Source organism: Bos javanicus, chromosome 18 (genome assembly GCF_032452875.1).
Source record: "Bos javanicus breed banteng chromosome 18, ARS-OSU_banteng_1.0, whole genome shotgun sequence".
NCBI lineage: Eukaryota > Metazoa > Chordata > Mammalia > Artiodactyla > Bovidae > Bos > Bos javanicus.
In genome coordinates, this window is record NC_083885.1 from 1,732,108 (window position 1) to 1,754,436 (window position 22,329).

At 60.6% G+C, this 22,329-nt stretch overlaps 1 protein-coding gene across 2 annotated transcripts; it reads left to right on the plus strand.

Moving 5' to 3' along the window:
• Window positions 1-836: 836 nt before the first annotated feature.
• Window positions 837-22,193, plus strand: MTSS2 (MTSS I-BAR domain containing 2). Of its 2 annotated transcripts, none has more exons than XM_061386682.1 (14): window positions 837-977; window positions 5,379-5,440; window positions 5,518-5,591; window positions 6,383-6,467; window positions 6,551-6,642; window positions 6,724-6,798; window positions 8,028-8,185; window positions 8,366-8,473; window positions 9,344-9,441; window positions 10,826-11,045; window positions 18,089-18,163; window positions 18,413-18,589; window positions 18,762-18,927; window positions 19,015-22,193. In XM_061386682.1, exons 1-14 carry the CDS (start codon window positions 909-911, stop codon window positions 19,767-19,769), a joined length of 2,214 nt encoding a protein of 737 aa, XP_061242666.1. In that variant the 5' UTR covers window positions 837-908; the 3' UTR covers window positions 19,770-22,193. The 2 variants fall into 2 exon arrangements, with proteins under 2 accessions (XP_061242666.1, XP_061242667.1); XM_061386683.1 differs by having other exon boundaries at window positions 10,922-11,045.
• Window positions 22,194-22,329: the final 136 nt, after the last annotated feature.

A 22,329-nucleotide genomic window follows, 5' to 3' on the forward strand; every position in this document is an offset into this window, starting at 1 on the left:
TGAAGACAGGCTGAACTCACCATGGCATCCTCCTATGTATGTACCCAGGCATCAGAGAGGGAGTGAGATCACACAGATCACACATCTGCCTCTGCTCTGCTGGTCCCGCTCGGCCCCAAACCCTGAGGACCGGACCCCACCATCCCCAGAGGTCCGGCCTGGGGCACCCCGTGCAGGTGGCATCAGCACGGGCCCTGCTTGGAAAGGAGCCAGAGAACTGGGGGAGGTCCAAACTCCTGTGCCTGGGGTAAAATGTCCCAAGGCGGGCGGCCTCCGGGACACCGTACGCCCCTGCTACGTGTGGGTGGGTCCATCACACGGGACGCGTCAGGATCTCAGCTTGCTCCTCTCTTCTGAAAACGCGGGGAGACACAGACAGCCCTAGACCAAAGGCTGGAGGGTGGTGGTGAGCCCCTTCACGGGGCGGCACCAAACCGCCGGCCCCACCCCCGCGGGGAAGCCAGGCAGCACCGCCCCCGCGGCGGCGCCTGCGCCCGTCGGGCCTGTTCTGACTGCCCGTCTGGCCGCGCCCGGGCTCGGATTTCAAAGCCCGGGCTCCGGGCGTGAATGGGCCGGCGCCCGCCCGGCCTCCCTGCAGACCCCTCCCCGCGGCCCGCCCCCCGCGCCCACGTGACGCCCCGGCCTCCGCGCTCGGGTTACGGCCGCCGCGCCAGTCCCCGCGCCGAGGCTGCGCCGCCCGCCGCCTGCGCCGCGCCCCCCGCGCCGCCCGCCAGCCCCGCCGCAACATGGCCCGCGCCGCCCCGCGGCGGCCCGCGACCCCCGAGCGCGGCGCGGCCGGCCGCTGAGCGCGGCCCAGAGGCGGCAGGCCCGGCCCGGCCCGGCCTCGCAGCGACAGCCGCCGCGGTGCGGGTCCCAGCGCCCTGCCTGCGCCGCCGCCCGGCCCGAGCATGGAGACAGCGGAGAAGGAGTGCGGCGCCCTGGGCGGGCTCTTCCAGGCCATCGTCAACGACATGAAGGTAACGGGCGCGGATGCGGCGCGGGTGCGTGTCCCCTTTGAGGACGCGTGGCGGTGGGCAGCCGCGTCCCGCCGTGTCGGTGAGGCCCCGCGTCTGTGTGCCCTTGTCTGAGCGCGTCTGGCCTGCGTCTGCCGTGCGCCCTGGTCTCCGGGCGCCCGTCGTGGGGGGTGTGGGCACTCATGTGTCTGGGTGTCCGTGCGATACCCAAGTCCATGCCCCTGGTCGCCCAGGTCGCAGCGCCCCCTTGGGGTCCCGACCTGAGTCTGCGCACACGCGGGCTTCCCGCGCCCCAGACCCCCAAACCATGAATGGGGGTTTGGCTGCGGGGGCGACTCAGGGCCCTTTAAAGGGTCCCGGGTCTCTCCGGCCTCCACCTTCTACCACCCCCGGGGCCCCCTTCCCCGACTCCGACGGCCCCGGAGCCCAGACAATGCTGTCACCGCCAAAGAAGCGAAAAATAATAAAGCAGGGAACCGTTAACTCCTTCCCTGCCAGCCTTGCCTCTGCGCCCGCTGCCTGCGCCCCAAAGCAGCTCCAGGACTCCACGGTCTGTGTGAAGAGTGGCCCGGGCCCCAAGGCCTCTGACCCGCCTTGGGGGGAGGAGGGCGAAGGTGGGCCTGAGGGAGCAGCCCCAGGGGAGGGCTGCCGGCTGCTCCAGGCTCTCAGCTCCAGCCCCTCTCCCGGATGGCCCAAGGTCAGGCTTCAGCGGGCCACCAACTCCTGGCCCACGCTGGCTCACCAGGTGGGGAAACCGAGGCTGGGAATGGCTCAAGGTCACTAAGGAGACTGTTGGACCAGCCCATGACCTCATCCGTCACTGTTGATCCGGGGAACGAGGGGGTCCTCGCCCCCAAAGAGGCTGGGGCTTGGCGGGGTGGCCCAGCTGACTAGGCAGAGAGGAGGGCCGACCGCAATGACAGGCCGGGGGCAGGCAGGCCGCGCCTCTCCCCTTCTGCTCTGGGGCAGGGTGGGCAGGCTAGGGGGAACATGGAACTCCTCAGAGCCCCCCCCCCCCCCCCCGTGTCTCACCCTCCCTGGTACACAGCCTGGCATCCTACAGTGACATCGCAGACCCTGGGGGGACACACCACAGTGCCCAGGCAGGCCGTCGGGGGGCTGCCAGATCCTTGTGCCCCCCACCCCCAGGAGGCCCGGGGCCACCCTCCTGCAGAACTGCAGGGTTGGCAGCGTGCATAGGTGCCCCTCGGTGCCCCACACAGAGTGCTCCCCTGAGACCCTGTCCCCACAGCTCCACCTCCAAGCCCTTCTGCTGGCCCCCGAGTGCTGGCTTCCCGCTGCCTTCAGCAGCCCTTCCTGCCCCGTGAGCATCGCAGCCTTGGCACCAGGTTCCCATTCCAGACCACCCTCCCCCAACCACTCCCGGGGCTGGCGGAGCGGCTCCTTCCCGCACCTTGTCCCACTGGCATCCTCACCACACACACTGCCTCCGCAGCCGCTTTCGCTCAGAGAAGCGGGCAGGACCGTCTCCCCCGTCTCCAGGCAATTTGCAAGGAACTTGGGGATGAGACGAAGGAGACGGGCCCAGATTGTAGCAAGCGGCTCAGGATTTTCTGACGTGGGGAGGCAAACTGGGAGAGGTTTCACCTGGCGTAATGCCGAGCCCTACCAGTCCCCAGCCTGTGACACAGGCTTGTGTCTGGGCCAGGGACAGGGCAGGGATGCGGACCGCCTGGAGGCCAGTCATCTGGAATTGGGGGACAGCTTCTGGCTGTTTCGCTCAGTGGCTTGAGCCACAGAAGCAGCAGGGTTTCCACAGAGGAAGGTGGCCAGGGTGAGGAGACCGAACTTGCCTGCGAGGCCCCATGACAGCCCGCTCAGGGCTGCAGGTCCAGAGCCTGGCATGGGGGTGGCCGAGGAGGGGAGGGGGGCTGCCCCTGGGGCCTGGAGGGGCACCGACTCAGGGCGGGGGGCCCCGGGAGCGTTCCCTGCCTGCCCTGCCTCATTTAAGTGGCCCAGATGCCCCCCAAAGCTCAGAGAAGGGCAAGAACTTGTCCGGGAATGACAGGGCTGGGAGGGGGTCTGGGGCTCAGCCTGCACCTTCCGGAAATGGGGTCACAATTGCCTGCCCCCGAGAGTGGGGAGTGTCACACAGGCCCAGAGACCGCCTGTTCGCTCTGTCCGCAGTGTTAGCCAAGTGCTCTCTGTGTGCCAGGTCCTGACCTAGTGCTTCCCAGGCGTCTCCACACCAGCCTGCTCCCGCCCTCATCTCACAGGGGAGCAAGCAGACTCAGAGAGGAGCCTCCCGCAGAGCTCCTCTCCCGGGGTGCAGCCTGGGCCACTCACCTGTACAGCCTGGGGCCCGCCCACCTGAGCACCCCCTGTGACGAGCGTGTGACTGCCCCCCCAGAGCCGCCTGCTGCTCTCCCAGTTCTGCAGTCCCCGCCCCTCCCCACCCTGGGTACCCACATACTCACCTTCCAGACCCTGAAGTAGAGGGGGTGTCCCTGCCATGCAGTGACCAGTCAGACTTGGGATTAGAGCCTGAACCCCACACTCGGTAGCCATGGACCAGCCAGTTAATCTCTCTGAGCCTCAGTTTCCTCATCTGTAGAATGGGGGTGGTGACAGCGGTGTTCGCCTCACAGGGTTGCTGTAAGGACTCAGTGTGACCCCACAGTGAGAGCGCTCGGCCGGGCGCCTGGCCCACCACACTCTTGACCCCCAGTCGCAGTCCCCGTCACTATCAAGACCACGAGTCCGGAGGCTTCGAGCCTGCCTGACAGCTGGGTGCAGCCTGCCTGAGGGCACAGGCCCGGGCGGAGACAGGACATGCTCCTGGGTGCTGGCCCCTCGAGCTCGCCTCTGGGGTCATCGTGACTTACCAGTGGGCCCTTACAGGCCAGGAGCTCCTGTCCACCTGCTGAGGAGGGGCTGGGCCTGGCCCCCCAAACCCCACCCTGTCCCCTCTGCCCAAGGAGGACCGAGACTGGGAGGGCCAGGGATGGAGTGAGCCTCGGGGCGGAGGCTGTGAGGGTGTGACTTCAGTACACAGACCTGTCTCACCCACAGCGGGGTACAGACCTGTCTCCCCCACTTCTCCCAGCCCCTAGCTTTCAGACAGAGGCTGCTGAGGGGCTGAGACCCCAGGGGCCAGGACCGCTGCCTCTGCACCCCTGCCCCCATGGCGTTATCTCCCCAAGGTCTCAGCACAGCCTAGGGCTGGGGTGCAGAGCAGGGTGGTGCCAAGTCCTCAGGAGTGCCAGGGGAGACCCAGGCTCCTTCACCCCAGGCTGTGCCGCACAGACAGCCCACCCACCGCCTCTGCCTTCCCTCTCCAGCCTGTGAACTTCTCAAATATTTGCTTTCCCTGGGCGCTGGCTGGGCCGGGCTGGGAGGGTGCTTCTGACGATCCCAGAAGCTGCCCTGTGCTTCCCACTGCAGCACACTGGCCTCCCTGGGGTTCCAGCCTGGCAGAGCCTGCCTCTGAGGCCTTGGCAACTGGGGTCTCTGCCTTCCCCCTTCCCACTGGAAAAGCCCTGGCTCCCAGCACCCCATCCCACATGGAAGGGAAGGTCAGAAGAACCTTGGGGCTTCGCTGCCCTGGGGCTCTTTTTCAAGGATCAAGGCTTCCTTCCACAGGGCCATTGGGCTGGGACCCAACAGCCATGGGAGACCCATTAGCCAGAAAAGCCCGCTGATCACACTGGACAACTTGATCGCCAGGAGCCCGGCCTCACTACTGGGAAACCCCCTCCCAGCTCAGAGCTTTGGGCCAGGCTGGGATAAAGGCCACACTGTGTCCCCAGGAGGGGCGGGGAGCTGGGGGTGGAGAAAGGTGGCTCTGTTGGCTGCACAAGGCCCCATTCAGCCTGGGCCTGACTGTCCCGGGCAGGCTGGCCAGGCCCCGCAGCAGCCGCGGTCCCCCCTGGGCCTGGGAGCCCCGGCCGCTGGCCTGTGATGGGCAGATCGGCTGGCAGCAGCTTCCGGGTCACGGGGCCCTCATTCAGACCCAGCGTGTCTCAAGCTCCACCACGACTCACTGTGCCTCTGCCCCCAGGCCGTGTGGACCATCCAGGGCTGTGTCCGGGGGACACAGTGCCCCTAGTGTGGCCAGCCCAGTCCCCCCCAGGCCCTCCCACCCGCAAGGAGACGCGGCCTGCCGCTCCCAGTCTCCATCCCCCTTGAGGATGTGGGCTACCACTGCTCACAGTGCCCGGGGTTCCTGACTGTTAGGGAGCGCGGGGCAGGCAGAGGTGCTTGTTTCTGGGGCCAGGCCTTCTTCATGCCCGTGTCTGCCCCCAGAGGAACCCCGGAAGCCCTCTCTCCACAGGGGCGAGGCTGCTGTCTTAGACACGGCCCGGGGTCTAGACCAGGCATGAGGGGCCCCGGCCCTGGGGGAGCCCTCATGGCGGCTCACTGCCTCTCCCATCCCCTCCGCAGAGCTCCTACCCCATCTGGGAGGACTTCAACTCCAAGGCCACGAAGCTGCATTCCCAGCTGAGGTGAGGGTGCCCCAGCTGGGGAGGAGATGGGGCGCAAGGCCACCCCCCCACTGACCGCCCCCCGCCCGTCTCCCCAGGACCACCGTGCTGGCTGCTGTGGCCTTCCTGGACGCCTTCCAGAAAGTGGCCGACATGGCCACCAACACCCGAGGTGGGGAGGGCACGCGGCCCAACTTGGACTTGCACTCCGAACAGCTGAGTGGGTGTGAGCCGGAGAGGACCCGGGGCCAGAGACGGGACCTTGGGTCCTGCTGGCTCATGGAGCAGGCTTTCTGGAGAGAGGGAGCCTCTCATCACTGGGCAGGAGCGGGTGACAGGCGACAGGGATGTTCGGGGGTGGGGGAGGGGAGTGCGAGGGGGGTCTGTCTCGCTGCCAGGTAGCTGGACTGACCTCTCAGCCACGGTGTTCACACTCCGTAGGTGAGTCTGTGGCTTCTCTCCCCATCTGCCCTTCTCGGGGCACAGGGCAGGGGAAGGTTCCCTTGCTGGCCTTGGCTCTGCGGCCTTCCGGTCCGAGCAGTGGGACCTGGGGCTCCTGCCTCCTTGGCTGGTGAGACCAAGGCGACGGGCACCCTCACGCCTGCATCTGGGCGCATCTGGAGGGGGTTCTGGGAGGGAGGGGTTTTGTTGGCTCCTTGAACCGTCTTTGGTGTGGGCCTCTCCCCTCTGGGGTTACGGGGACAGGTCCTGACCTGACCCCTCGGAGACGGGCCGGCGGGGTCGCAGGAGGGATCAGCGGGATGGGGATGCCGGGCCGGGCCGGCGGAGTGGAGAGATGGGGATGCCGGGAGGGGCACGGCGGCGGCGGCGGCGGGGCCGCAGGATGGGGACTTCAGGGCCGGCGGGCTGCGAGCTCGGCTCTTGGGCCAGACGCGCCCCCGCGTGGCCCGGGCCGGGCCTGCAGGAGCCCGGCGGCCCCGCCCACGTGGCGCTTGCCCCCAGGGGCCACGCGGGACATCGGCTCGGCGCTCACGCGCATGTGCATGCGCCACCGCAGCATCGAGACCAAGCTGCGGCAGTTCACCAAGTGAGTGCGTCCGCGCTGGGGGTGGGGGTCGAGGGAAGATCCCAGGGCGACCCTGACCTGCCCTCCGTTGCCGTTGCCCTCAGCGCGCTGCTGGAGAGCCTCATCAACCCGCTGCAGGAGCGCATCGAGGACTGGAAGAAGTCGGCCAACCAGCTGGACAAGGATCACGCAAAAGGTGGGTCCCGCCTGGCCGCGCCCTCCAGCTCCCCACTGGCAGAAACCCTGTCATAGCGCTGCTCTCTCTCCCTCTGCACAGAGTACAAACGAGCGCGGCACGAGATCAAGAAAAAGTCTTCGGACACGCTGAAGCTGCAGAAGAAAGCACGCAAAGGTGAGCCCCGAGCGGCTGCAGAGGCGCAGCCCCGCGGGCCCCTGCACAGCCCCGCGCTGTGTCCCCGACGGCCGTGGGGTCGCCCAGGGCAGCGTCCGACCTGAGGCACCCCGTGCTGGACACAGGGCCCCCAGCTTCTGGGGTGGGCAGAGGGGGTGCCTGCGCCTGACTGGACCCCCTCCTCGGGAGGCTGCAGGAGGCCCCGCCCCCAGGAGCGGCTTTGTCCATCCGGCTGTCTTTCACACGGTCTCTCTCTCTGTCTCTCCTCTCCTCTCCTCTCCCCACCCCTCCTGTAGAGCTACTTGGTAAGTCAGATGCCCGTCCCCCGAGCTGCTCTCCCTCCCTGTCGTCCCTGTCGCATTTGTCTGTCTCCCCCAGCTCAGGGCCATTGGAGGAACCTCTTCAGGCCGAGGAGGAGCGAGGAAGGTGGTCGGTCCGCAAGGGAGGGGCTGGGGCACAGTCCTCCGGTCCGGGGCCGAGGCCGGGGCCGTGCTGGGTCGGTTTGCCAGGCCAGGAGGGCGGGTGGGCAGGGTAGGGGGCCAGGCCTCGGCTGCCCCAGCCCGGCAGTCGCCGGGCCCTTCCCTCCTGCTCCGCCGCGCCCCCAACGCCCTTCTCGCTGTCTCCTCTCCATTCTCTTCTCGCTCTCTGTGGTTCTTTCGCTGCATCTTTGTGTCGCTCCTGCTGTTCTTGTGCATCATTCCTGAGCCAAGTGGGGACCCCCGTGAGACACCCCCTTTCCCATGCCCTGGGCCCAGCCCCAGCGCTCCTGGACCCCGCCTCCGTCGTGGCCTGGCCTGCAGCCCTGCCCCATGCTCTACTCTGTTCAGCTTCCACGCCCCCTCCCTGAGCCCGGGAGGGGAGGCGCCTCACCCCACAGGCAGTGAGGGTGTCCCTGGGGGCAGAAGCTTCTGCTCTCCCGGAGGCCTCCGCCTGACTCCACTGAGCACAGCTGCTCCGGGTGGCCCCAGGGCTGCCCAAGGTTCTGCTCGCCCCAGGAACTGGGTGGCTTTGCAGCTTTGGTGTCTTTCCTGTGTGCCTGTCTGTCCTCTCTGCCTGCGCTGGGGACCAGCCTTTCCATGAGCCCTGGCGTCCCAGCTGCCCTCCCCGGTCCCCAGGCTCCCCCGGAAGTGCCCAGCCTCACGGCCAGGGATCCCACCTCGGGGCCTGAGCCTTGGATGCAGCAAGCCAGGCCCGCGTCCCCAGCGCGGCCTCTCCTCCCCAACCCCCAGGGAAAGGAGACCTGCAGCCCCAGCTGGACAGCGCCCTGCAGGATGTGAATGACATGTACTTGCTGCTGGAGGAGACAGAGAAGCAGGCAGTGCGCCGGGCCCTGATTGAGGAGCGTGGCCGCTTCTGCACCTTCATCACGTTCCTGCAGCCCGTGGTGGTGGGTCCCGCGGGGACACAGAGGCCTTCTTAGCATCTCCACGACTGGGCCAGTTGAGGGGCCCTCACAAATCCCGAGAGGTCCTGAGGACCATGGCCCAAGCCACATGGGCCGGGGGGAAGGGCGAGGGAGGGGTGGCCGGGCAGGGAGGCCCGGGAGGCTGACTCACTGCCCCGTCAGAACGGCGAGCTGACCATGCTGGGGGAGATCACCCACCTGCAGGGCATCATCGACGACCTGGTGGTGCTGACCGCGGAGCCGCACAAGCTGCCCCCCGCCAGCGAGCAGGTGCGGCCAGCCCCGGGGACGGCCCGCCTTGGTTGGGAACAATGGAGGAGGCAATGGGAAAACGTTGGGGGGATCAGCTGGGCACAGAAGGCCACCCCCGTGAGTTCTAGGGGCACCTGCCCACACGAGCAGGGTGTGTGCCCAGGACCCAGCAGGGCCTCACACAGAGCAAACGGCTGGACGTCCCGGATCCGCAGGGCCAGGCTCCGAGCAAGCCAGTCCTGATGGTGCCTCCGGCCTCCATGCCCACACCCGCCAGCCCCATGCACACACGTGCAGCTGCCCCCTATGCTCCCACCACACCAGGGGCAGTCCTCGCTGACAGCGCCGTGGTGCTCCTCTCACTCGGCCTCACTGTGCGCCCAGCCCTAGCCGAGCCCTTCCCACGGGTCACCTAGTTCAGTCACCTCCACGCCCTCTAAGACAGGAAGGATCAGCTGCATTTCCCAGGAGAAAACTGAGGCTCAGAGAGAAGCAGCGGCTTGCCTGAGGGCAGAGCAGAGCCAGGGTTGGACCCCATGGTCTTGCATGGCCACTCTGGTCTGACTCCTCCGCCAGCCCCAAGGAGTCCTCGGGAGCACCAGGTTCCTCTGTGTCCTGGCTGGGCCAGCATCCCTGAGAAGCAGAGAGGGCACAACCTCCCCGGCATCCCCCCGCTTTCTAGCAGCCCTGCCTCTTGTCCCTGAGTGAGGAGCTGGCATTAGGAAAAGGCTGGAACACAGAGGGCTTCCGTATCCCCAAGATCTCCTCTGGGGCCTGGTTCTCAATTGGGAAGACCCCGCCAGCACTCTGGAGGGAGACTCAGGAAAGTGATGAGGCTTTCTTCGGGGCTGGGCTGCCCCCAGTGACCCCATCCATGTCCCTGTCCAGGTGATCACAGACCTGAAGGGCTCAGACTACAGCTGGTCATACCAGACCCCACCCTCATCGCCTAGCAGCTCCAGCTCCCGGAAGTCCAGCATGTGCAGGTCAGTGGGGGACTGGGCAGGGGGCAGGGAAAAGGAATGGGGGAAGCCCCGCCCAGAAGTGTATCAGGAATTGCTTTGTGGCCCCAGAATTCATGCAACTGCTGCATCATCAAGGAATCTAGGGAAAATACACTCGCACTGCACGACCGCTGCTAGCGCAGGCGTAGGGACAGGCTGCGGGGCAGCAGCAGCAGCAGAGGGTGCGCCAGCTGCCTGTTAAATGCTTTCTGCATTTTCCTCATTGAATCCTAACACCATTCTATCCGGTATGATGTTGTCTCTGTTCCATTGGAGAGGGAAGCTGAGGTACAGAATCCCAGCATTAACCTCTCAGCTCAGCCAGGCCTAGCACAGTCTGGGCAGCAGGAAGAATCTGAGGTGGGGAAGGCCATGGAGGCTTTCAGGAGCATATGCAGAGGCTCTAAGCTTACCTGTGGGCACTGCGGCCTGGCTGGTTCCTGAGAGCTGCGCCTGGGCAGCTGCCACAGGGCCAACCCTCAGCCCAAGCTGGCCCTGGGGGCCGTGCAGGGCCAGGGCGGGGCCGGGGTCCTGCCTGACCAGCAGGCAGGCTCGGGGTCAGGGGCGCTTCCTGGGAGGGGTCTAGATTCAAGGCTTCCTGCGGGGGGGATTTGAGCACAGAGCAGGTTACTGGTGGGGAGACCCCTCTGTACCGGGCACTCTTTCTCTAGAAGCAGCTTGGCTGGGCACTCAGGCCATGGGCAGTGACCCAGGCAGAGTTATTGCTGCTCCTGCAGGGAGAGAATGGTCCACAGCAGCTGGAGGCTCTTCAGACCCCGGGTGGGTGACCGACGCAAGAGGGAGGTTGATCCCAGGGGTCACCCGTGCCAAGGGTGGGGGCCAGGGGCCTCCCGGGTCACGCTCAGGAGGATGGTGACCTTCACTGGCAGGAGCGTTGCCCAGCCTGGACACGGATGCAGACAGGATGAGCTACAGAAGTGAAGTGGGGGAGGGTGATGGTGAGTTTAGGACCTGTGCTGACCAGCACCCCACGCTAGACATTCAGTCGGGATCTCATGGCAAATACCAGATTCGGAGAAGACGATCAGGGTCAGACTCGTGTCTAGTTGTAGCCTAACTGACTCCGTTCCTCCTCGTCAGGCTGAGGTTTCCGCTTCATAATGGCGGTGCGGGAGGCAGACAGGCTGCCTTGGCTCGGGGTGCCTGGCGGAGGCTCCTGGGGCAGTGGGGGCCCGCCCCCCAGCCCGCAGTCGGGGACCCCGCTGCTCTGGCCTGTGGCCTCGGCCTGGTCTGACCCTGTCTTTCCTCCCCCGCCCCTCCTCTCTGCCCACCCTCGTGTGTCCCCCTGCCTCCCAAACGCGCCCTGTGTCTCCCTGTCCGGCCGCCGTGCCCCCTCCCTCCCCAGCGCCCCCAGCAGCGGGAGCAGCGCCAAGGGTGGCGGAGGCCCCTGGCCCGGGGGCGCCCAAACGTGCTCACCCGGTCCCGCCTGTCGCTATCGCAGCCTGGCGCAGCCCGCCCCTGCCGCCCGCCTCTCCAGCGTCTCCTCCCACGACTCCGGCTTCGTCTCCCAGGAAGCCACCTACTCCAAGCCCCCCTCGCCCATGCCTTCAGACATCACCAGCCAGGTGAGGGGTGTCTGCTGAGCTCATGCCAGCCCCAGGCCATCCACACTGTGGGGCGGGGCCCCTACAGGTGCTGAGCGTGGCCCGAAGGCCCCCAGGACCACCGCGTCCCCGGACCAGCCTGAGCCCACTGCCCCAGGGCAGAGGAGGGGAAGGTCTGGAGGAGCCTGCCAGCTCCGGACCCCGTGACCCACGTGCCGGGGCTGAGAGCGGCCTGCAGGCCCCCAGGACCACCGCGTCCGGGACCAGCCTGAGCCCACTGCCCCAGGGCAGGGCGGGGGAAGGTTTGGAGGAGCCTGCCAGCTCCAGACCCTGGGACCCCCCGTGCCAGGGCTGGCTGTGATGGGGTGGGTGCCCCACGGAGGCATCCCTAGGAGCCCCAGGATCTACAGGCATCTTCCCCCGCTCTCACCCTGAACGTGAGAACCCCTTCAGAGGCAGGCTCAGACCCTCAGAGGCAGGCTCAGACCCTCAGGCTCTGTGAAAGGGACCAGAGGAGCTAGAGCAGAAGACAGGGAGGTCAGGCCGCGTGCCCAGGTGCCCACCGTGGCCCGGCCCTCTGAGCCCAGCATTCTGTAGTCTGCCCTCTTGCCCAGGATGTGCCCACAGCATGCCCAGACTGCCCTCCTCAGCAGGCTCATTCCTGTCGGCACACAGACACATGCTCCGGTACCGTCCGTCTAAAAGGCCTCCCTTCCTCCACAGTCTCCTCCAGCCGCCTCTTCTCTCCTTCACAGCAACACTGCTCAGGACACTTGTCCACACCGACCGCCTCCGTCTCATTCCCCACTCAGTCCTGTCTGCGTCAGCTTTCCTTAACGGAAAAGCTAGAATAATTCATTCTCCTGTGTCCTTTATCCGTGTGTGCGTACGCTTTTGAGACTGTTAGGTCCATACAGCTTTAAAATGTTAACTCGCAGTGAACTGAGTCTCCCCACGTGGTGTAGCTGACCCTCTGTTGCGTGTACATTTTCTAGCGTAGAGTGAGTCTGTTTTGTTTGATTTTACTGCAGCTACTTCAGCTCAACATTTACGTTATCATTTCCTATCTCTTAGTTTTTAAACTCACTATGTCCTTATGTTTTAGATGAGTCTCTCGTAAACAGCATATGCCTAGGTTTTCTTTTCTTATCCAGGCTGACAATCTCTCTCTCTTAACTGACATTTTTAAGTCCTTTCACAGTTATCGATATTACTGGCATACTTAGACTTCTTTTTTATTTCTGTTCATTCTGCTTTATCTGTGCTTCTTTTGTTTCTTTTCTTGCTTTTTGTTTGTTTTTTCTTCCCCCATTATTTCCTTCTACTGGATTTTAAGTTATACTTTTTTCCTTTCTTATACAGGTTACCTTGAAATTTTACCATGCATCCTTAGCAAAGTCCTAACCCAGGCTCCTGAATCATTCAAGGACCTTAACATATATTTTAACTTTGGTCACCTATCCCCTCCCCTTATAAGCTATTTTATGCTATTCTCTCCTTTTTTTATCATCCCTACAATTGACATTTTTCTTCTTAATGTCATCATTATCTTATACGTAAGTATCTGTTAGATTTACCCATATGTGTTTATACTTTTTTTGTTCATTTTCTCCTTTTAAGGTCATTTTGCTTCTTTCTGCAGTAAAATACATCCTTTAAAGTTCTTTTAGAATGGGTCTGTAGCAGTAAACTCAGGTTTTGTTTTTCTGTAAACATGCTTCATTTTTTTTCTTCTTCCTTGAAAGCTAGTTTTGCCAGGGATGCAGCGCTGGGTGCCAGTTGCTTTGTCTCCACACTGCAAGGAGAGTGTGTTCTCCGAGGGTATTTTCCCCGCGTTCTGGCTTCTGTTGCCGGCTGAGAGTTCTGCTCTCCGTCGCTGCTGTGCCTTTGTGAGTGACCTGACTTCTCTCTCTGGTCACTTGAGTTTTTCTGCAACGTGTCTGGTTGTGGATTTGTGCTCATTTAATCTCCCTTGGTGGTTTGTGTTCCTCTGTCTGCACATTCAGGTTTTTCACCCGTTCTAGGAGTTTGCAAGCATTCTCTCCTTATTCTCACCCCCACTCTGCTCGCTCCTGTCTGGTCTCTGTGTCTCTCTCCTCTCACGTCTCTCATCTCCTTGTTTCCCTGGATCATCTCTTCAGGTCTGTCTGCCAATGTACCTTTTCTCTATTTTACAGCAATTTAACCTATCCCTTAAGGTTTATTTTTATTATCGTGAAATAACTCTAGCCTTATAGACAATCTCTAAAAAGAGCAGAGTTCCCACCCGGCCTCTGCACTGTTTCCCCTGATATTAGCATCCCATGTAACTATCAGCAGTTTTAAAACCAGGAAATTAGCACGGCACAACACTGTTAACTCGCTGACAGACTCTTTTTCACATGTTACCAGGTTTCTCACTGGCATCCTTTTCCCGGTCCAGGAGTCCAGGCTCTGACACAGGACCCTGCACTGCGTATTATCACTGTGTCTCCTTAGGCTTCTCCTGTCTGCGATGGCTCCTTGGTCCCTTCTCCATGGCTTTTGAATACCGGCCATGTGTTCTGTAGAATGTCGCTCGTTTTGGGTGTGTCTCATGCCTTCCCATAGTCAGAAGGGCAGGACGAGCACAGCAGTTGATTTATTGCTGTTCCCCCGCCTCGTCAGCCTGCGGTGTCCGACATTCTTTTCATGTTAGCCGTTCTGGTGGGTATTATAGTAACAGTGCCCAGTGGTTTGAATTTGCATTCCCCTAATGACTAATGAGGTTGTATGTTTTTTCATACGTTTAAAGGCTACTTATCTTTTTTTTTATGAAGGAAATGTTCAGATCTTCTGTTTCTTTTTCTCTACTAGGTTGTACGTCTTTTTCTTGTTGATTTGTAGAACTTCTTATACACTGTGGCTACAAGTCTTTTCATCTGATAATCTTGAGTCTGTGCGTTGCTGTTTTACTCCCTTTAGTTCAGTTCAGTTCATTCGCTCAGTCGTGTCCGACTCTTCTCTACCCCATGAATCACAGCACGCCAGGCCTCCCTGTCCATCACCAACTCCCGGAGTTCACCCAGACTCACGTCCATTGAGTTGATGATGCCATCCAGCCATCTCATCCTCTGTCGTCCCCTTCTCCTCCTGCCCCCAATCCCTACCAGCATCAGAGTCTTTTCCAATGAGTCAACTCTTCGCATGAGGTGGCCAAAGTACTGGAGTTTCAGCTTTAGCATCATTCCCTCCAAAGAAATCCCAGGACTGATCCCCTTCAGAAGGGACTGGTTGAATCTCCTTGCACGCCAAGAGACTCTCAAGAGTCTTCTCCAACACCACAGTTCAAAAGCATCAATTCTTCGGCACTCAGCTTTCTTCACAGTCCAACTCTCACATCCATACATAACTACTGGAAAAACCATAGCCTTGACTAGATGGACCTTTGTTGACAAAGTAATGTCTCTGCTTTTGAATATGCTATCTAGGTTGGTCATAACTTTCCTTCCAAGGAGTAAGCATCTTTTAATTTCATGGCTGCAGTCACCATCTGCCGTGATTTTGGAGCCCAAAAAATAAAGTCTGACACTGTTTCCACTGTTTCCCCATCTATTTCCCATGAAGTGATGGGACCGGATACCATGATCTTAGTTTTCTGAATGTTGAGCTTTAAGCCAACTTTTTCACTCTCCTCTTTCACTTTCATCAAGAGGCTTTTGAGTTCCTCTTCACTTTCTGCCATAAGAGTGGTGTCATCTGCATATCTGAGGTTATTGATATTTCTCCCGGCAATCTCGATTGCAGCTTGTGTTTCTTCCAGTCCAGCATTTCTCATGATGTACTCTGCATATAAATTAAATAAGCAGGGTGACAATATACAGCCTTGACGTACTCCTTTTCCTATTTGGAACCAGTCTGTTGTTCCATGTCCAGTTGTAACTGTTGCTTCCTGACCTGCATATAGGTTTCTCAAGAGGCAGGTCAGGTGGTCTGGTATTCCCATCTCTTTCAGAATTTTCCACAGTTTATTGTGATCCACACAGTCAAAAGCTTTGGCATAGTCAATAAAGCAGAAATAGATGTTTTTATGGAACTCTCTTGCTTTTTCCATGATCCAGCAGATGTTGGCAATTTGATCTCTGGCTCCTCTGCCTTTTCTAAAACCAGATGGAACATCAGGAAGTTCACGGTTCACATATTGCTGAAGCCTTGCTTGGAGAATTTTGAGCATTACTTTACTAGCGTGTGAGATGAGTGCAATTGTGCGGTAGTTTGAGCATTCTTTGGTATTGCCTTTCTTTGGGATTGGAATGAAAACTGACCTTTTCCAGTCCTGTGGCCATTGCTGAGTTTTCCAAATTTGCTGGCATATTGAGTGTAGCACTTTCACAGCATCATCTTTCAGGATTTGAAATAGCTCAACTGGAATTCCATCACCTCCACTAGCTTTTTCGTAGTGATGCTTTCTAAGGCCCACTTGACTTCACATTCCAGGATGTCTGGCTCTAGGTCAGTGATCACACCATCGTGATTATCTGGGTCGTGAAGATCTTTTTGTACAGTTCTTCTGTGTATTCTTGCCATCTCTTCTTAATATCTTCTGCTTCTGTTAGGTCCATACCTCTGTCCTGTTAGCAGTATTTTTGTGTACTCCAGGGTCGCAAAGATGTTTTCTTCCAAAAGCTTTTTTTTTTTTTTTTTTTTGGCTCTGCTGCTCAGCTTGTGGGATCGAAGTTCCCCAACCAGCAGAGATTGAAGGTGGGCCTTCAGCATGGAAGTGTGGAGTCCCAACCACTGGACCACCAGGGAATTCCCTGCAAAGCCTTTTTCTTTTACCTTTTTTCACTCAGATCTGCAGGTCATCTGGAATTGACTGTGTGTGTGTGTGTTAGTATGAGAGATGGACAGGGAAGCCTGGCGGGCTGCAGTCCATGGGGTCACAAAGAGTTGGATACGACTGAGCGACTGAACTGCAGGAGTCATTTTTTTCCATATGGATATCTAATTAACAGTTTATTGCAAAGACCATCTTTTTCCTCTACTGCACTGTAGTGTGTTACCTTCGTCATAAAACAGGTGTCTGAATGTGTAGCTGTTTCTGGAGTTTGTATTCTGTTCCACTGGTTGATCTGTCTGTTCTTGTACCAGTAGGACACCGTCTTAATTATGGTAACTTTATACAGAATCCTGACACCTGGTAATAAAAGTCCTCTAGGTATGTTACTCTTCAATATTACTTGTTTTTGGCCCTTTGCATTTCCTTATAAATTGTAATATTAGCTTGTTATTTTCCACTTTAAAAGAAGCAATCCCTGGGATTCTGCCTGGGATTACATATGTCTCTCCATTTTATTATGGCTTTACCTTCTTTCAATAATATTTTGCAATTTTCATGTGAGAATCTTGCACGTCTACCACTGGCTTTTTCCCCCCTGGGTATTTGATATTTGTTGATGCTATTTTAAATTATTTTGGCTTTTTCAGAGTCTCTTACTTGTTTTTCAGCTGCTGATATTTAGAAATTTTTTTTTTTTGTATGTTGATCTTGTATCCAATAACCTCATTAAAAACACTTGTTAGTTCTGATAATCATAGAATGAATATTCTGCATACACAATCAGGTCTTTTATAGTTTCTTTTTTTCCAGTCCTTTTGCTTTTTACTCCTTTTTACTTCTTTTTCATGCTCTATTGCACTGCTAGGACTTCAGTACTTAATAGAAATGGTGATAGTGAGCATCTTTATCTTTCTCCAGCCTCAGAAAGAAAAGAATTGATATTTTTGTAGATAACGCTATGAGATGAACGAAGTTCCTTTCTATCACTAGTGTGTTTTCCATGAATGGGTGTTGAATTTTTCCACTGAGTTTTCCAAACATTTTTTTCTTTTTTTGTTTTAGCAATTATATTGGTAAAACTCTCAATGTATTTATTATTTTCTTTGAATCCTTACTTACAGAGTTTAGTTTTCTTTTGGTCATCTTGGCTCATCATAAACTAAAAAAGTCTGGGAGTTGAAATCAGGATGCTTTAGAGAATGTGCCCTGGTGGGCACAGGACATGCAGAGCTGCACCTGACCAGTCCCCTTCCAGGTTTAATTCCGGGCGGCAGTCGGGCGGGCTCTCCACCTGGCACTTACCCAGTCTCTCAACCACAGTGCTGAGGCTGCCTCTGCCCCTGGGGACCTTCATGGTCCTGCTTTGCTCTTGCTTCCTTTTTCTTCAGCCTTTCTCTTATCTTCAGTTGGGGGCCTCCCAGGGTACCTGGTCCCTGCCACTGTCCAGAGCAGGAGCCTCCAGGCGTCCTCGGTCCTGTCTTCAGTTCTGGGGGTCTCCATGGACACCCCTCTGGCCCATCTTCCGGACCCCCAGCAGCCCCCACACCACTGGCCCTCCCTCCTTGGCGCACAGGGCTCTTCCCCAGTTTCTGTGACAGGTGCCTGTTGCGGTCTTCCTCCCACACGGCTCGCAGGTCCTGTCACTCTTTACTGGGCTGTCCTCTCCTTCCCAGGCACTGAGGGGAGCCTGGCGTCCCTGAACCCCTTCTCTAACCACCCTCAGCCTGACTGCCTGCGTCACCTGGTTCTGTCTCACGCTGCTGGATCTGTGGCTCCAAACCTGACTTCTCCCTAAACTCCAGATTGTTAAATACAGTTGCCGGCACTGCACCTGGGCTTAGACACCTAACAGGCAGCCCTGCCTAACACTCGCAGGATGGAACCCTGGACTCCGTTCCCCCCAGGCCTGCCCTTCCGAGAGAACGGTGACAAATCCCCCCGCAGCTCAAGCCAGCACCCCACTGCCGACCTTAGCATCACTCTTTCCCTGCTCGCCACATGCAGGCCAGCAGCAGTCAGTCTTGTTAATTCTTAGAGAAGTGTGGTTCTTGGGCTGCGGTGGGGTAGGGCTGCGGTGGGGGCGGTGGGGTGCGCTCTGGGTGCTGCTTTCTGCGCAGGCGCTCGCGGCGCAGGGCGTGGTGTGGGCGGGGAGGCCGTGGAGGCCTGAGTCAGGGTCCCCCACGTGCTGGCGGCGTAACCCGATGTGTTCTCTCCCCACCCTCCTGCCGCCCTGCCCCGTCGCCTGCCCGCTCGCCTCCGCATGCAGAAGTCCTCCAGCTCCGCGTCCTCTGAGGCCTCGGAGACCTGCCAGTCCGTTAGCGAGTGCAGCTCCCCGACCTCGGTCAGTGCCCCCCACCTGCCCAGGCACTCAGGGAGGGTCCAGGTTCGACCAGAGGGGTATGCGTAGGCACCCGCTTCGCACAAAAGAAACCTCCTGGGCCCCAATGCAGCCGTTCCCCAAACACTCACCTCCTCCCTCCTGCGGGAAAGCCCAGGAGGGGCTGGGGAGTCACAGTGCCCTCTGTGCTCTGCCCTCGGCCATGAGGAGCAGGGCGCAGGGGCCTCCTGACCCGCCCGCCTTGCCTTACAGGACTGGGCCAAGGCCGGCCCCCACGAGCAGCCCGCAGGCACCGCGCTGCAGCGGAGGAAGGACCGCGTGGAGCTCCTGCGAGACCCAGAGCTGGGCCCGGCTGGCGGGGGCGCCCCGGGCCCGAGTGGAGAGGAGGCCCCACGACCCCGCATGTCCCCCGCCACCATCGCAGCCAAGGTGAGGGCCGCTCCCGGGATGGCCCGGCTGGGCCCCCCTCTCTCCCAGGCCAGCTCTAAGGCCCGGCAAGTGGTCACGGGGCCAGCCCGGAACACCTGGGGGGACTGCCTTCCCGACCGGGCGGAGCGAGAAGCGTGAGTGAGGCTTCAGCTTGCGGTCTTCCTGCCCTCAGCACGGGGAAGAGGTGTCCCCTGCTGCCAGCGACCTGGCCATGGTGCTGACCCGCGGCCTGAGCCTAGAGCACCAGAAGAGCAGCCGGGACTCCCTGCAGTACTCGAGCGGCTACAGCACGCAGACCACCACGCCCTCGTGCTCCGAGGACACCATCCCCTCCCAAGGTAGGCCCCGGGGGCTCGGGCTGGGGCCGCGCCTTCTCGGCCCCGAGGCCCTGGGCCCACCGCGTCCCATGCCCCACCCCACCCTAGGCTCTGACTACGACTGCTACTCCGTGAACGGGGATGCAGACGGCGAGGGGCCCCCCGAATTCGACAAGTCGTCCACCATCCCTCGCAACAGCAACATCGCCCAGAACTACCGCCGCCTGATCCAGACCAAGCGTCCAGCCTCCACCGCGGGGCTGCCCACCGCCTCAGGGGCGCCCCCCGGCGTGGCCACCATCCGCCGCACCCCGTCCACCAAGCCCACCGTGCGCCGCGCCCTCTCCAGCGCCGGGCCCATCCCCATCCGGCCGCCCATCGTGCCGGTGAAGACGCCCACGGTGCCTGACTCCCCCGGCTACGTGGGGCCCACGCGGGCGGGCAGCGAGGAGTGCGTCTTCTACACCGACGAGGCCGCCGCAGCCCTGGCGCCGGACCTGGCCAAGGCCTCCCCAAAGAGGCTCAGCCTGCCCAACACGGCCTGGGGCAGCCCGTCCCCAGAGGCGGCCGGCTACGCAGGGCTGGCGGCCCAGGACGACGAGGAGCAGCAGCAGCAGCTGGCCGCCAACCGGCACAGCCTGGTGGAGAAGCTCGGGGAGCTGGTGGCGGGCGCCCACGCGCTGGCCGAGGGCCAGTTCCCCTTCCCCTCCGCCTTGTCGGCCGCCCCCGCGGAGGGGACGCCCGCCCCACCCCCCGCCGCCCCCGGCGAGCCTCCGGCCGAAGACATGCTGGTGGCCATCCGGCGCGGGGTGCGGCTCCGCAGGACCGTCACCAACGACAGGTCGGCGCCCCGCATCTTGTGATGGCGCCTCCCGCCCCACTCCCCGGCCCGGCAAGGCAGGGGGCCGGGCCGGTGGGCCGCGGAGGCTCAGAGCAGAGGCACAGTCAGGAGTGAGCAGAGCCAGGCGAGGTTTTTTTCTTTTTTTTAAGTCACACGAGTCAAAGCCACTTTACTGGGAGGAGAAACCCAGCTTGGATTTCATGGTTTAAACAGGAAGTGACTTCTTAGACTGCGCCAGGACGGAGCCTGCGGGCCTTGAACTGGATTTGAAGCCTGTTTCAACCTTTTCTTGCCTACTCTGCCCCTCCTCTCCCTCCTGCCAGGCCCTGCCCTTTCCACACAAGGACGAGCCACAGAGCCGTGCCCCGTGCCCCCAGCAGAGGGGCCTGCCCACCTGGCAGGGCCCGCAGTGCACAGCTCAGGCAGCCCGGCCCAGCACCTCCCCATCTCCCTGGGGACGGTGGCCCCCAGCCCCTGGCCAAGGCCCCCCCCCACGTCCCTCTCTGTCACCCCCTGTCACCCCCCCTCATCTCTGCCTTTCCCAGGCTCTCCTCCATCAGGGAGGCGGGGGGGGGGGGGGGGGGCCATGGAGGGGCGAGGGCTACAGTGTCTGGGTTAATCAGAGGCTCCACAGAGCGGCTGGCCGTTTGGGGGGCCAGTGAAGTTAAGAGCCAGCCCACCCACTGGGGACGGGGGCCTGGGGCCCAAGTCGAGTCTCTTGGGGAGGACGCGCAGGGTGCCTGCCTGGAGGAGGGTGGGGCCCCTGAGACAGCTTGCCTGCCTGCAGATGCGGCTGGGGCGGGGCAACAGGGAAGGCGTGCGGAGGCCAGGCTGTTGGCCTACCGGCCTCCCAGGAGCTGCTCAGATCCCATCGTCATCCGGGCACGTGGGGACTTTAACTCTGGTGATAGTTTCAGCTACCTTTGGGTTAGGGACTGAAACTGGAGAGGGTGGGGGGTGGGTTCTTTTATGAATATATAATAAAGTGAGCTGACCGGACAAGGACTGCGTGTGGGGACAGGGTAGACGGTACAGGGTGTGTCCAAGAGTGCCTGAGGGACAGAGGGCCCCTCGGTGGCCTGATGGCCCGTGGGAGGAGGAGGAGGGCCTGCACGGCTCCTGGGGGCCAGGGGGTGGGGTAGGTGTTCTCTGCAGCATCCAGAGCAAAACCACAATGCGCTGGGAAGGGGCCGGGGGCTGGGTCTCCCACCCGTTTGCTGCAGGCCAAGGGGGGGAGGGCTGCTGGGGGAGATTGGCCCTGACTGTTGTCAGAGGCGATGCCATCCCAGGGTGGTCCCGGGTGGCAGGACTGAGGTGGAGGGAGTGCACCCCTCCACCCGCACAGCACGTTGCGCCAACTCTAAGCAGGTAAAAGCACGTGTGCCAAGGGCAAGCGGAGGGCTTCCTGTGACCCGCAGGCCCGCTGAGAGCAGCCATGCTGGCAGGGTCACGGGGCAGGGGCTCCTGGGGTCAGGAGAGCTGGCTCTTCCTGGTCTGGATGGACCCAGGGCTCCTGGTAGTTCTTGTGCCGGAAACGGGTCTAGGCACAGCCGCCAGGAGGGTGTGGGGAGCCAGGGATTCCTCTGAGGGGCTCCCCAGAGGTGGGTGAAGGACGGTACCTGTAAGTCGCTAGGTCAGAGAAAGGAGCCTCACTGAGCTGAGCTCACCACACCTGGAGGAGGGCCGGGGGAGCAGATGGCCTGCACTCGGAGGCTTGGGGGCAGAGTGTACACTGCCCCCCGCCCCGCCAGGGTTTGCCCAGGTCGGCTGGTTTAAGATGCAGGTTTTCTGATGTGAGCAGGGTAAGGGGCAGTGGGGGGGGGCGGGGTACCCGGGTCCCCATGAGGAAGAGCTTGCCCTGAGGAGGGGTGTGGCCTCAGGGACCCGGGGGGAGGGGGTGGGCATGGCACAGGCACCCCTCACCTAGACTGCGGGGGCCCCCCCTCCAGGCTACCCCCAGGGCTGTACATAGCTCCTCCACCCCCTTGACCGCCTCATCCCTCTAGTGACCGCCAAGTAGGCCCGCCCCTTCAGGATCCGAGCCAACCATCCCATGTCACAAACTTTGGTTTGGGGAACTTCTTTACGTTTGTTTAATTTTTTTCTTTTTGTACAGAGAAATATTCTATTCAAAGCGTCTTTTGACTGAAGTAACTTTTCTGGTGCTGTTGTTAACTTGTTCCTTTTTTTAATTTATTTCCCCTCCCTAGGCCTCCCCTTCTGGTTCCCACTCACTTTGTCTCCCCTCTGCCACCCGCCCCCAGCCCCCATGCCATCTAAACCATTGTTTCTCTTCTTTCTGTCTGTTTTGGATAAATTATCCTTTCCTTCCCCCCCCCACCCACCTCCCGCAGCCCACCCTTCCCTTGATTTAAATAGTCACTGCTACAAGTAACAAATGCACTGTGAAGATCCCAGTATTAATAAAGTTGTACTGTAATTAACACCACTGTCTCCTGGCTTCCTCCAGTGCCTGCAGCCAGCACCCGCCCCGCCTGCGCCCCGCCCCCACCGTCCCAGACCCGGCGAGGGGCAGTGGGTTCTGTGTGGGCCGGGCTGGAGTGGCCGGGGCTCGTGCCAGG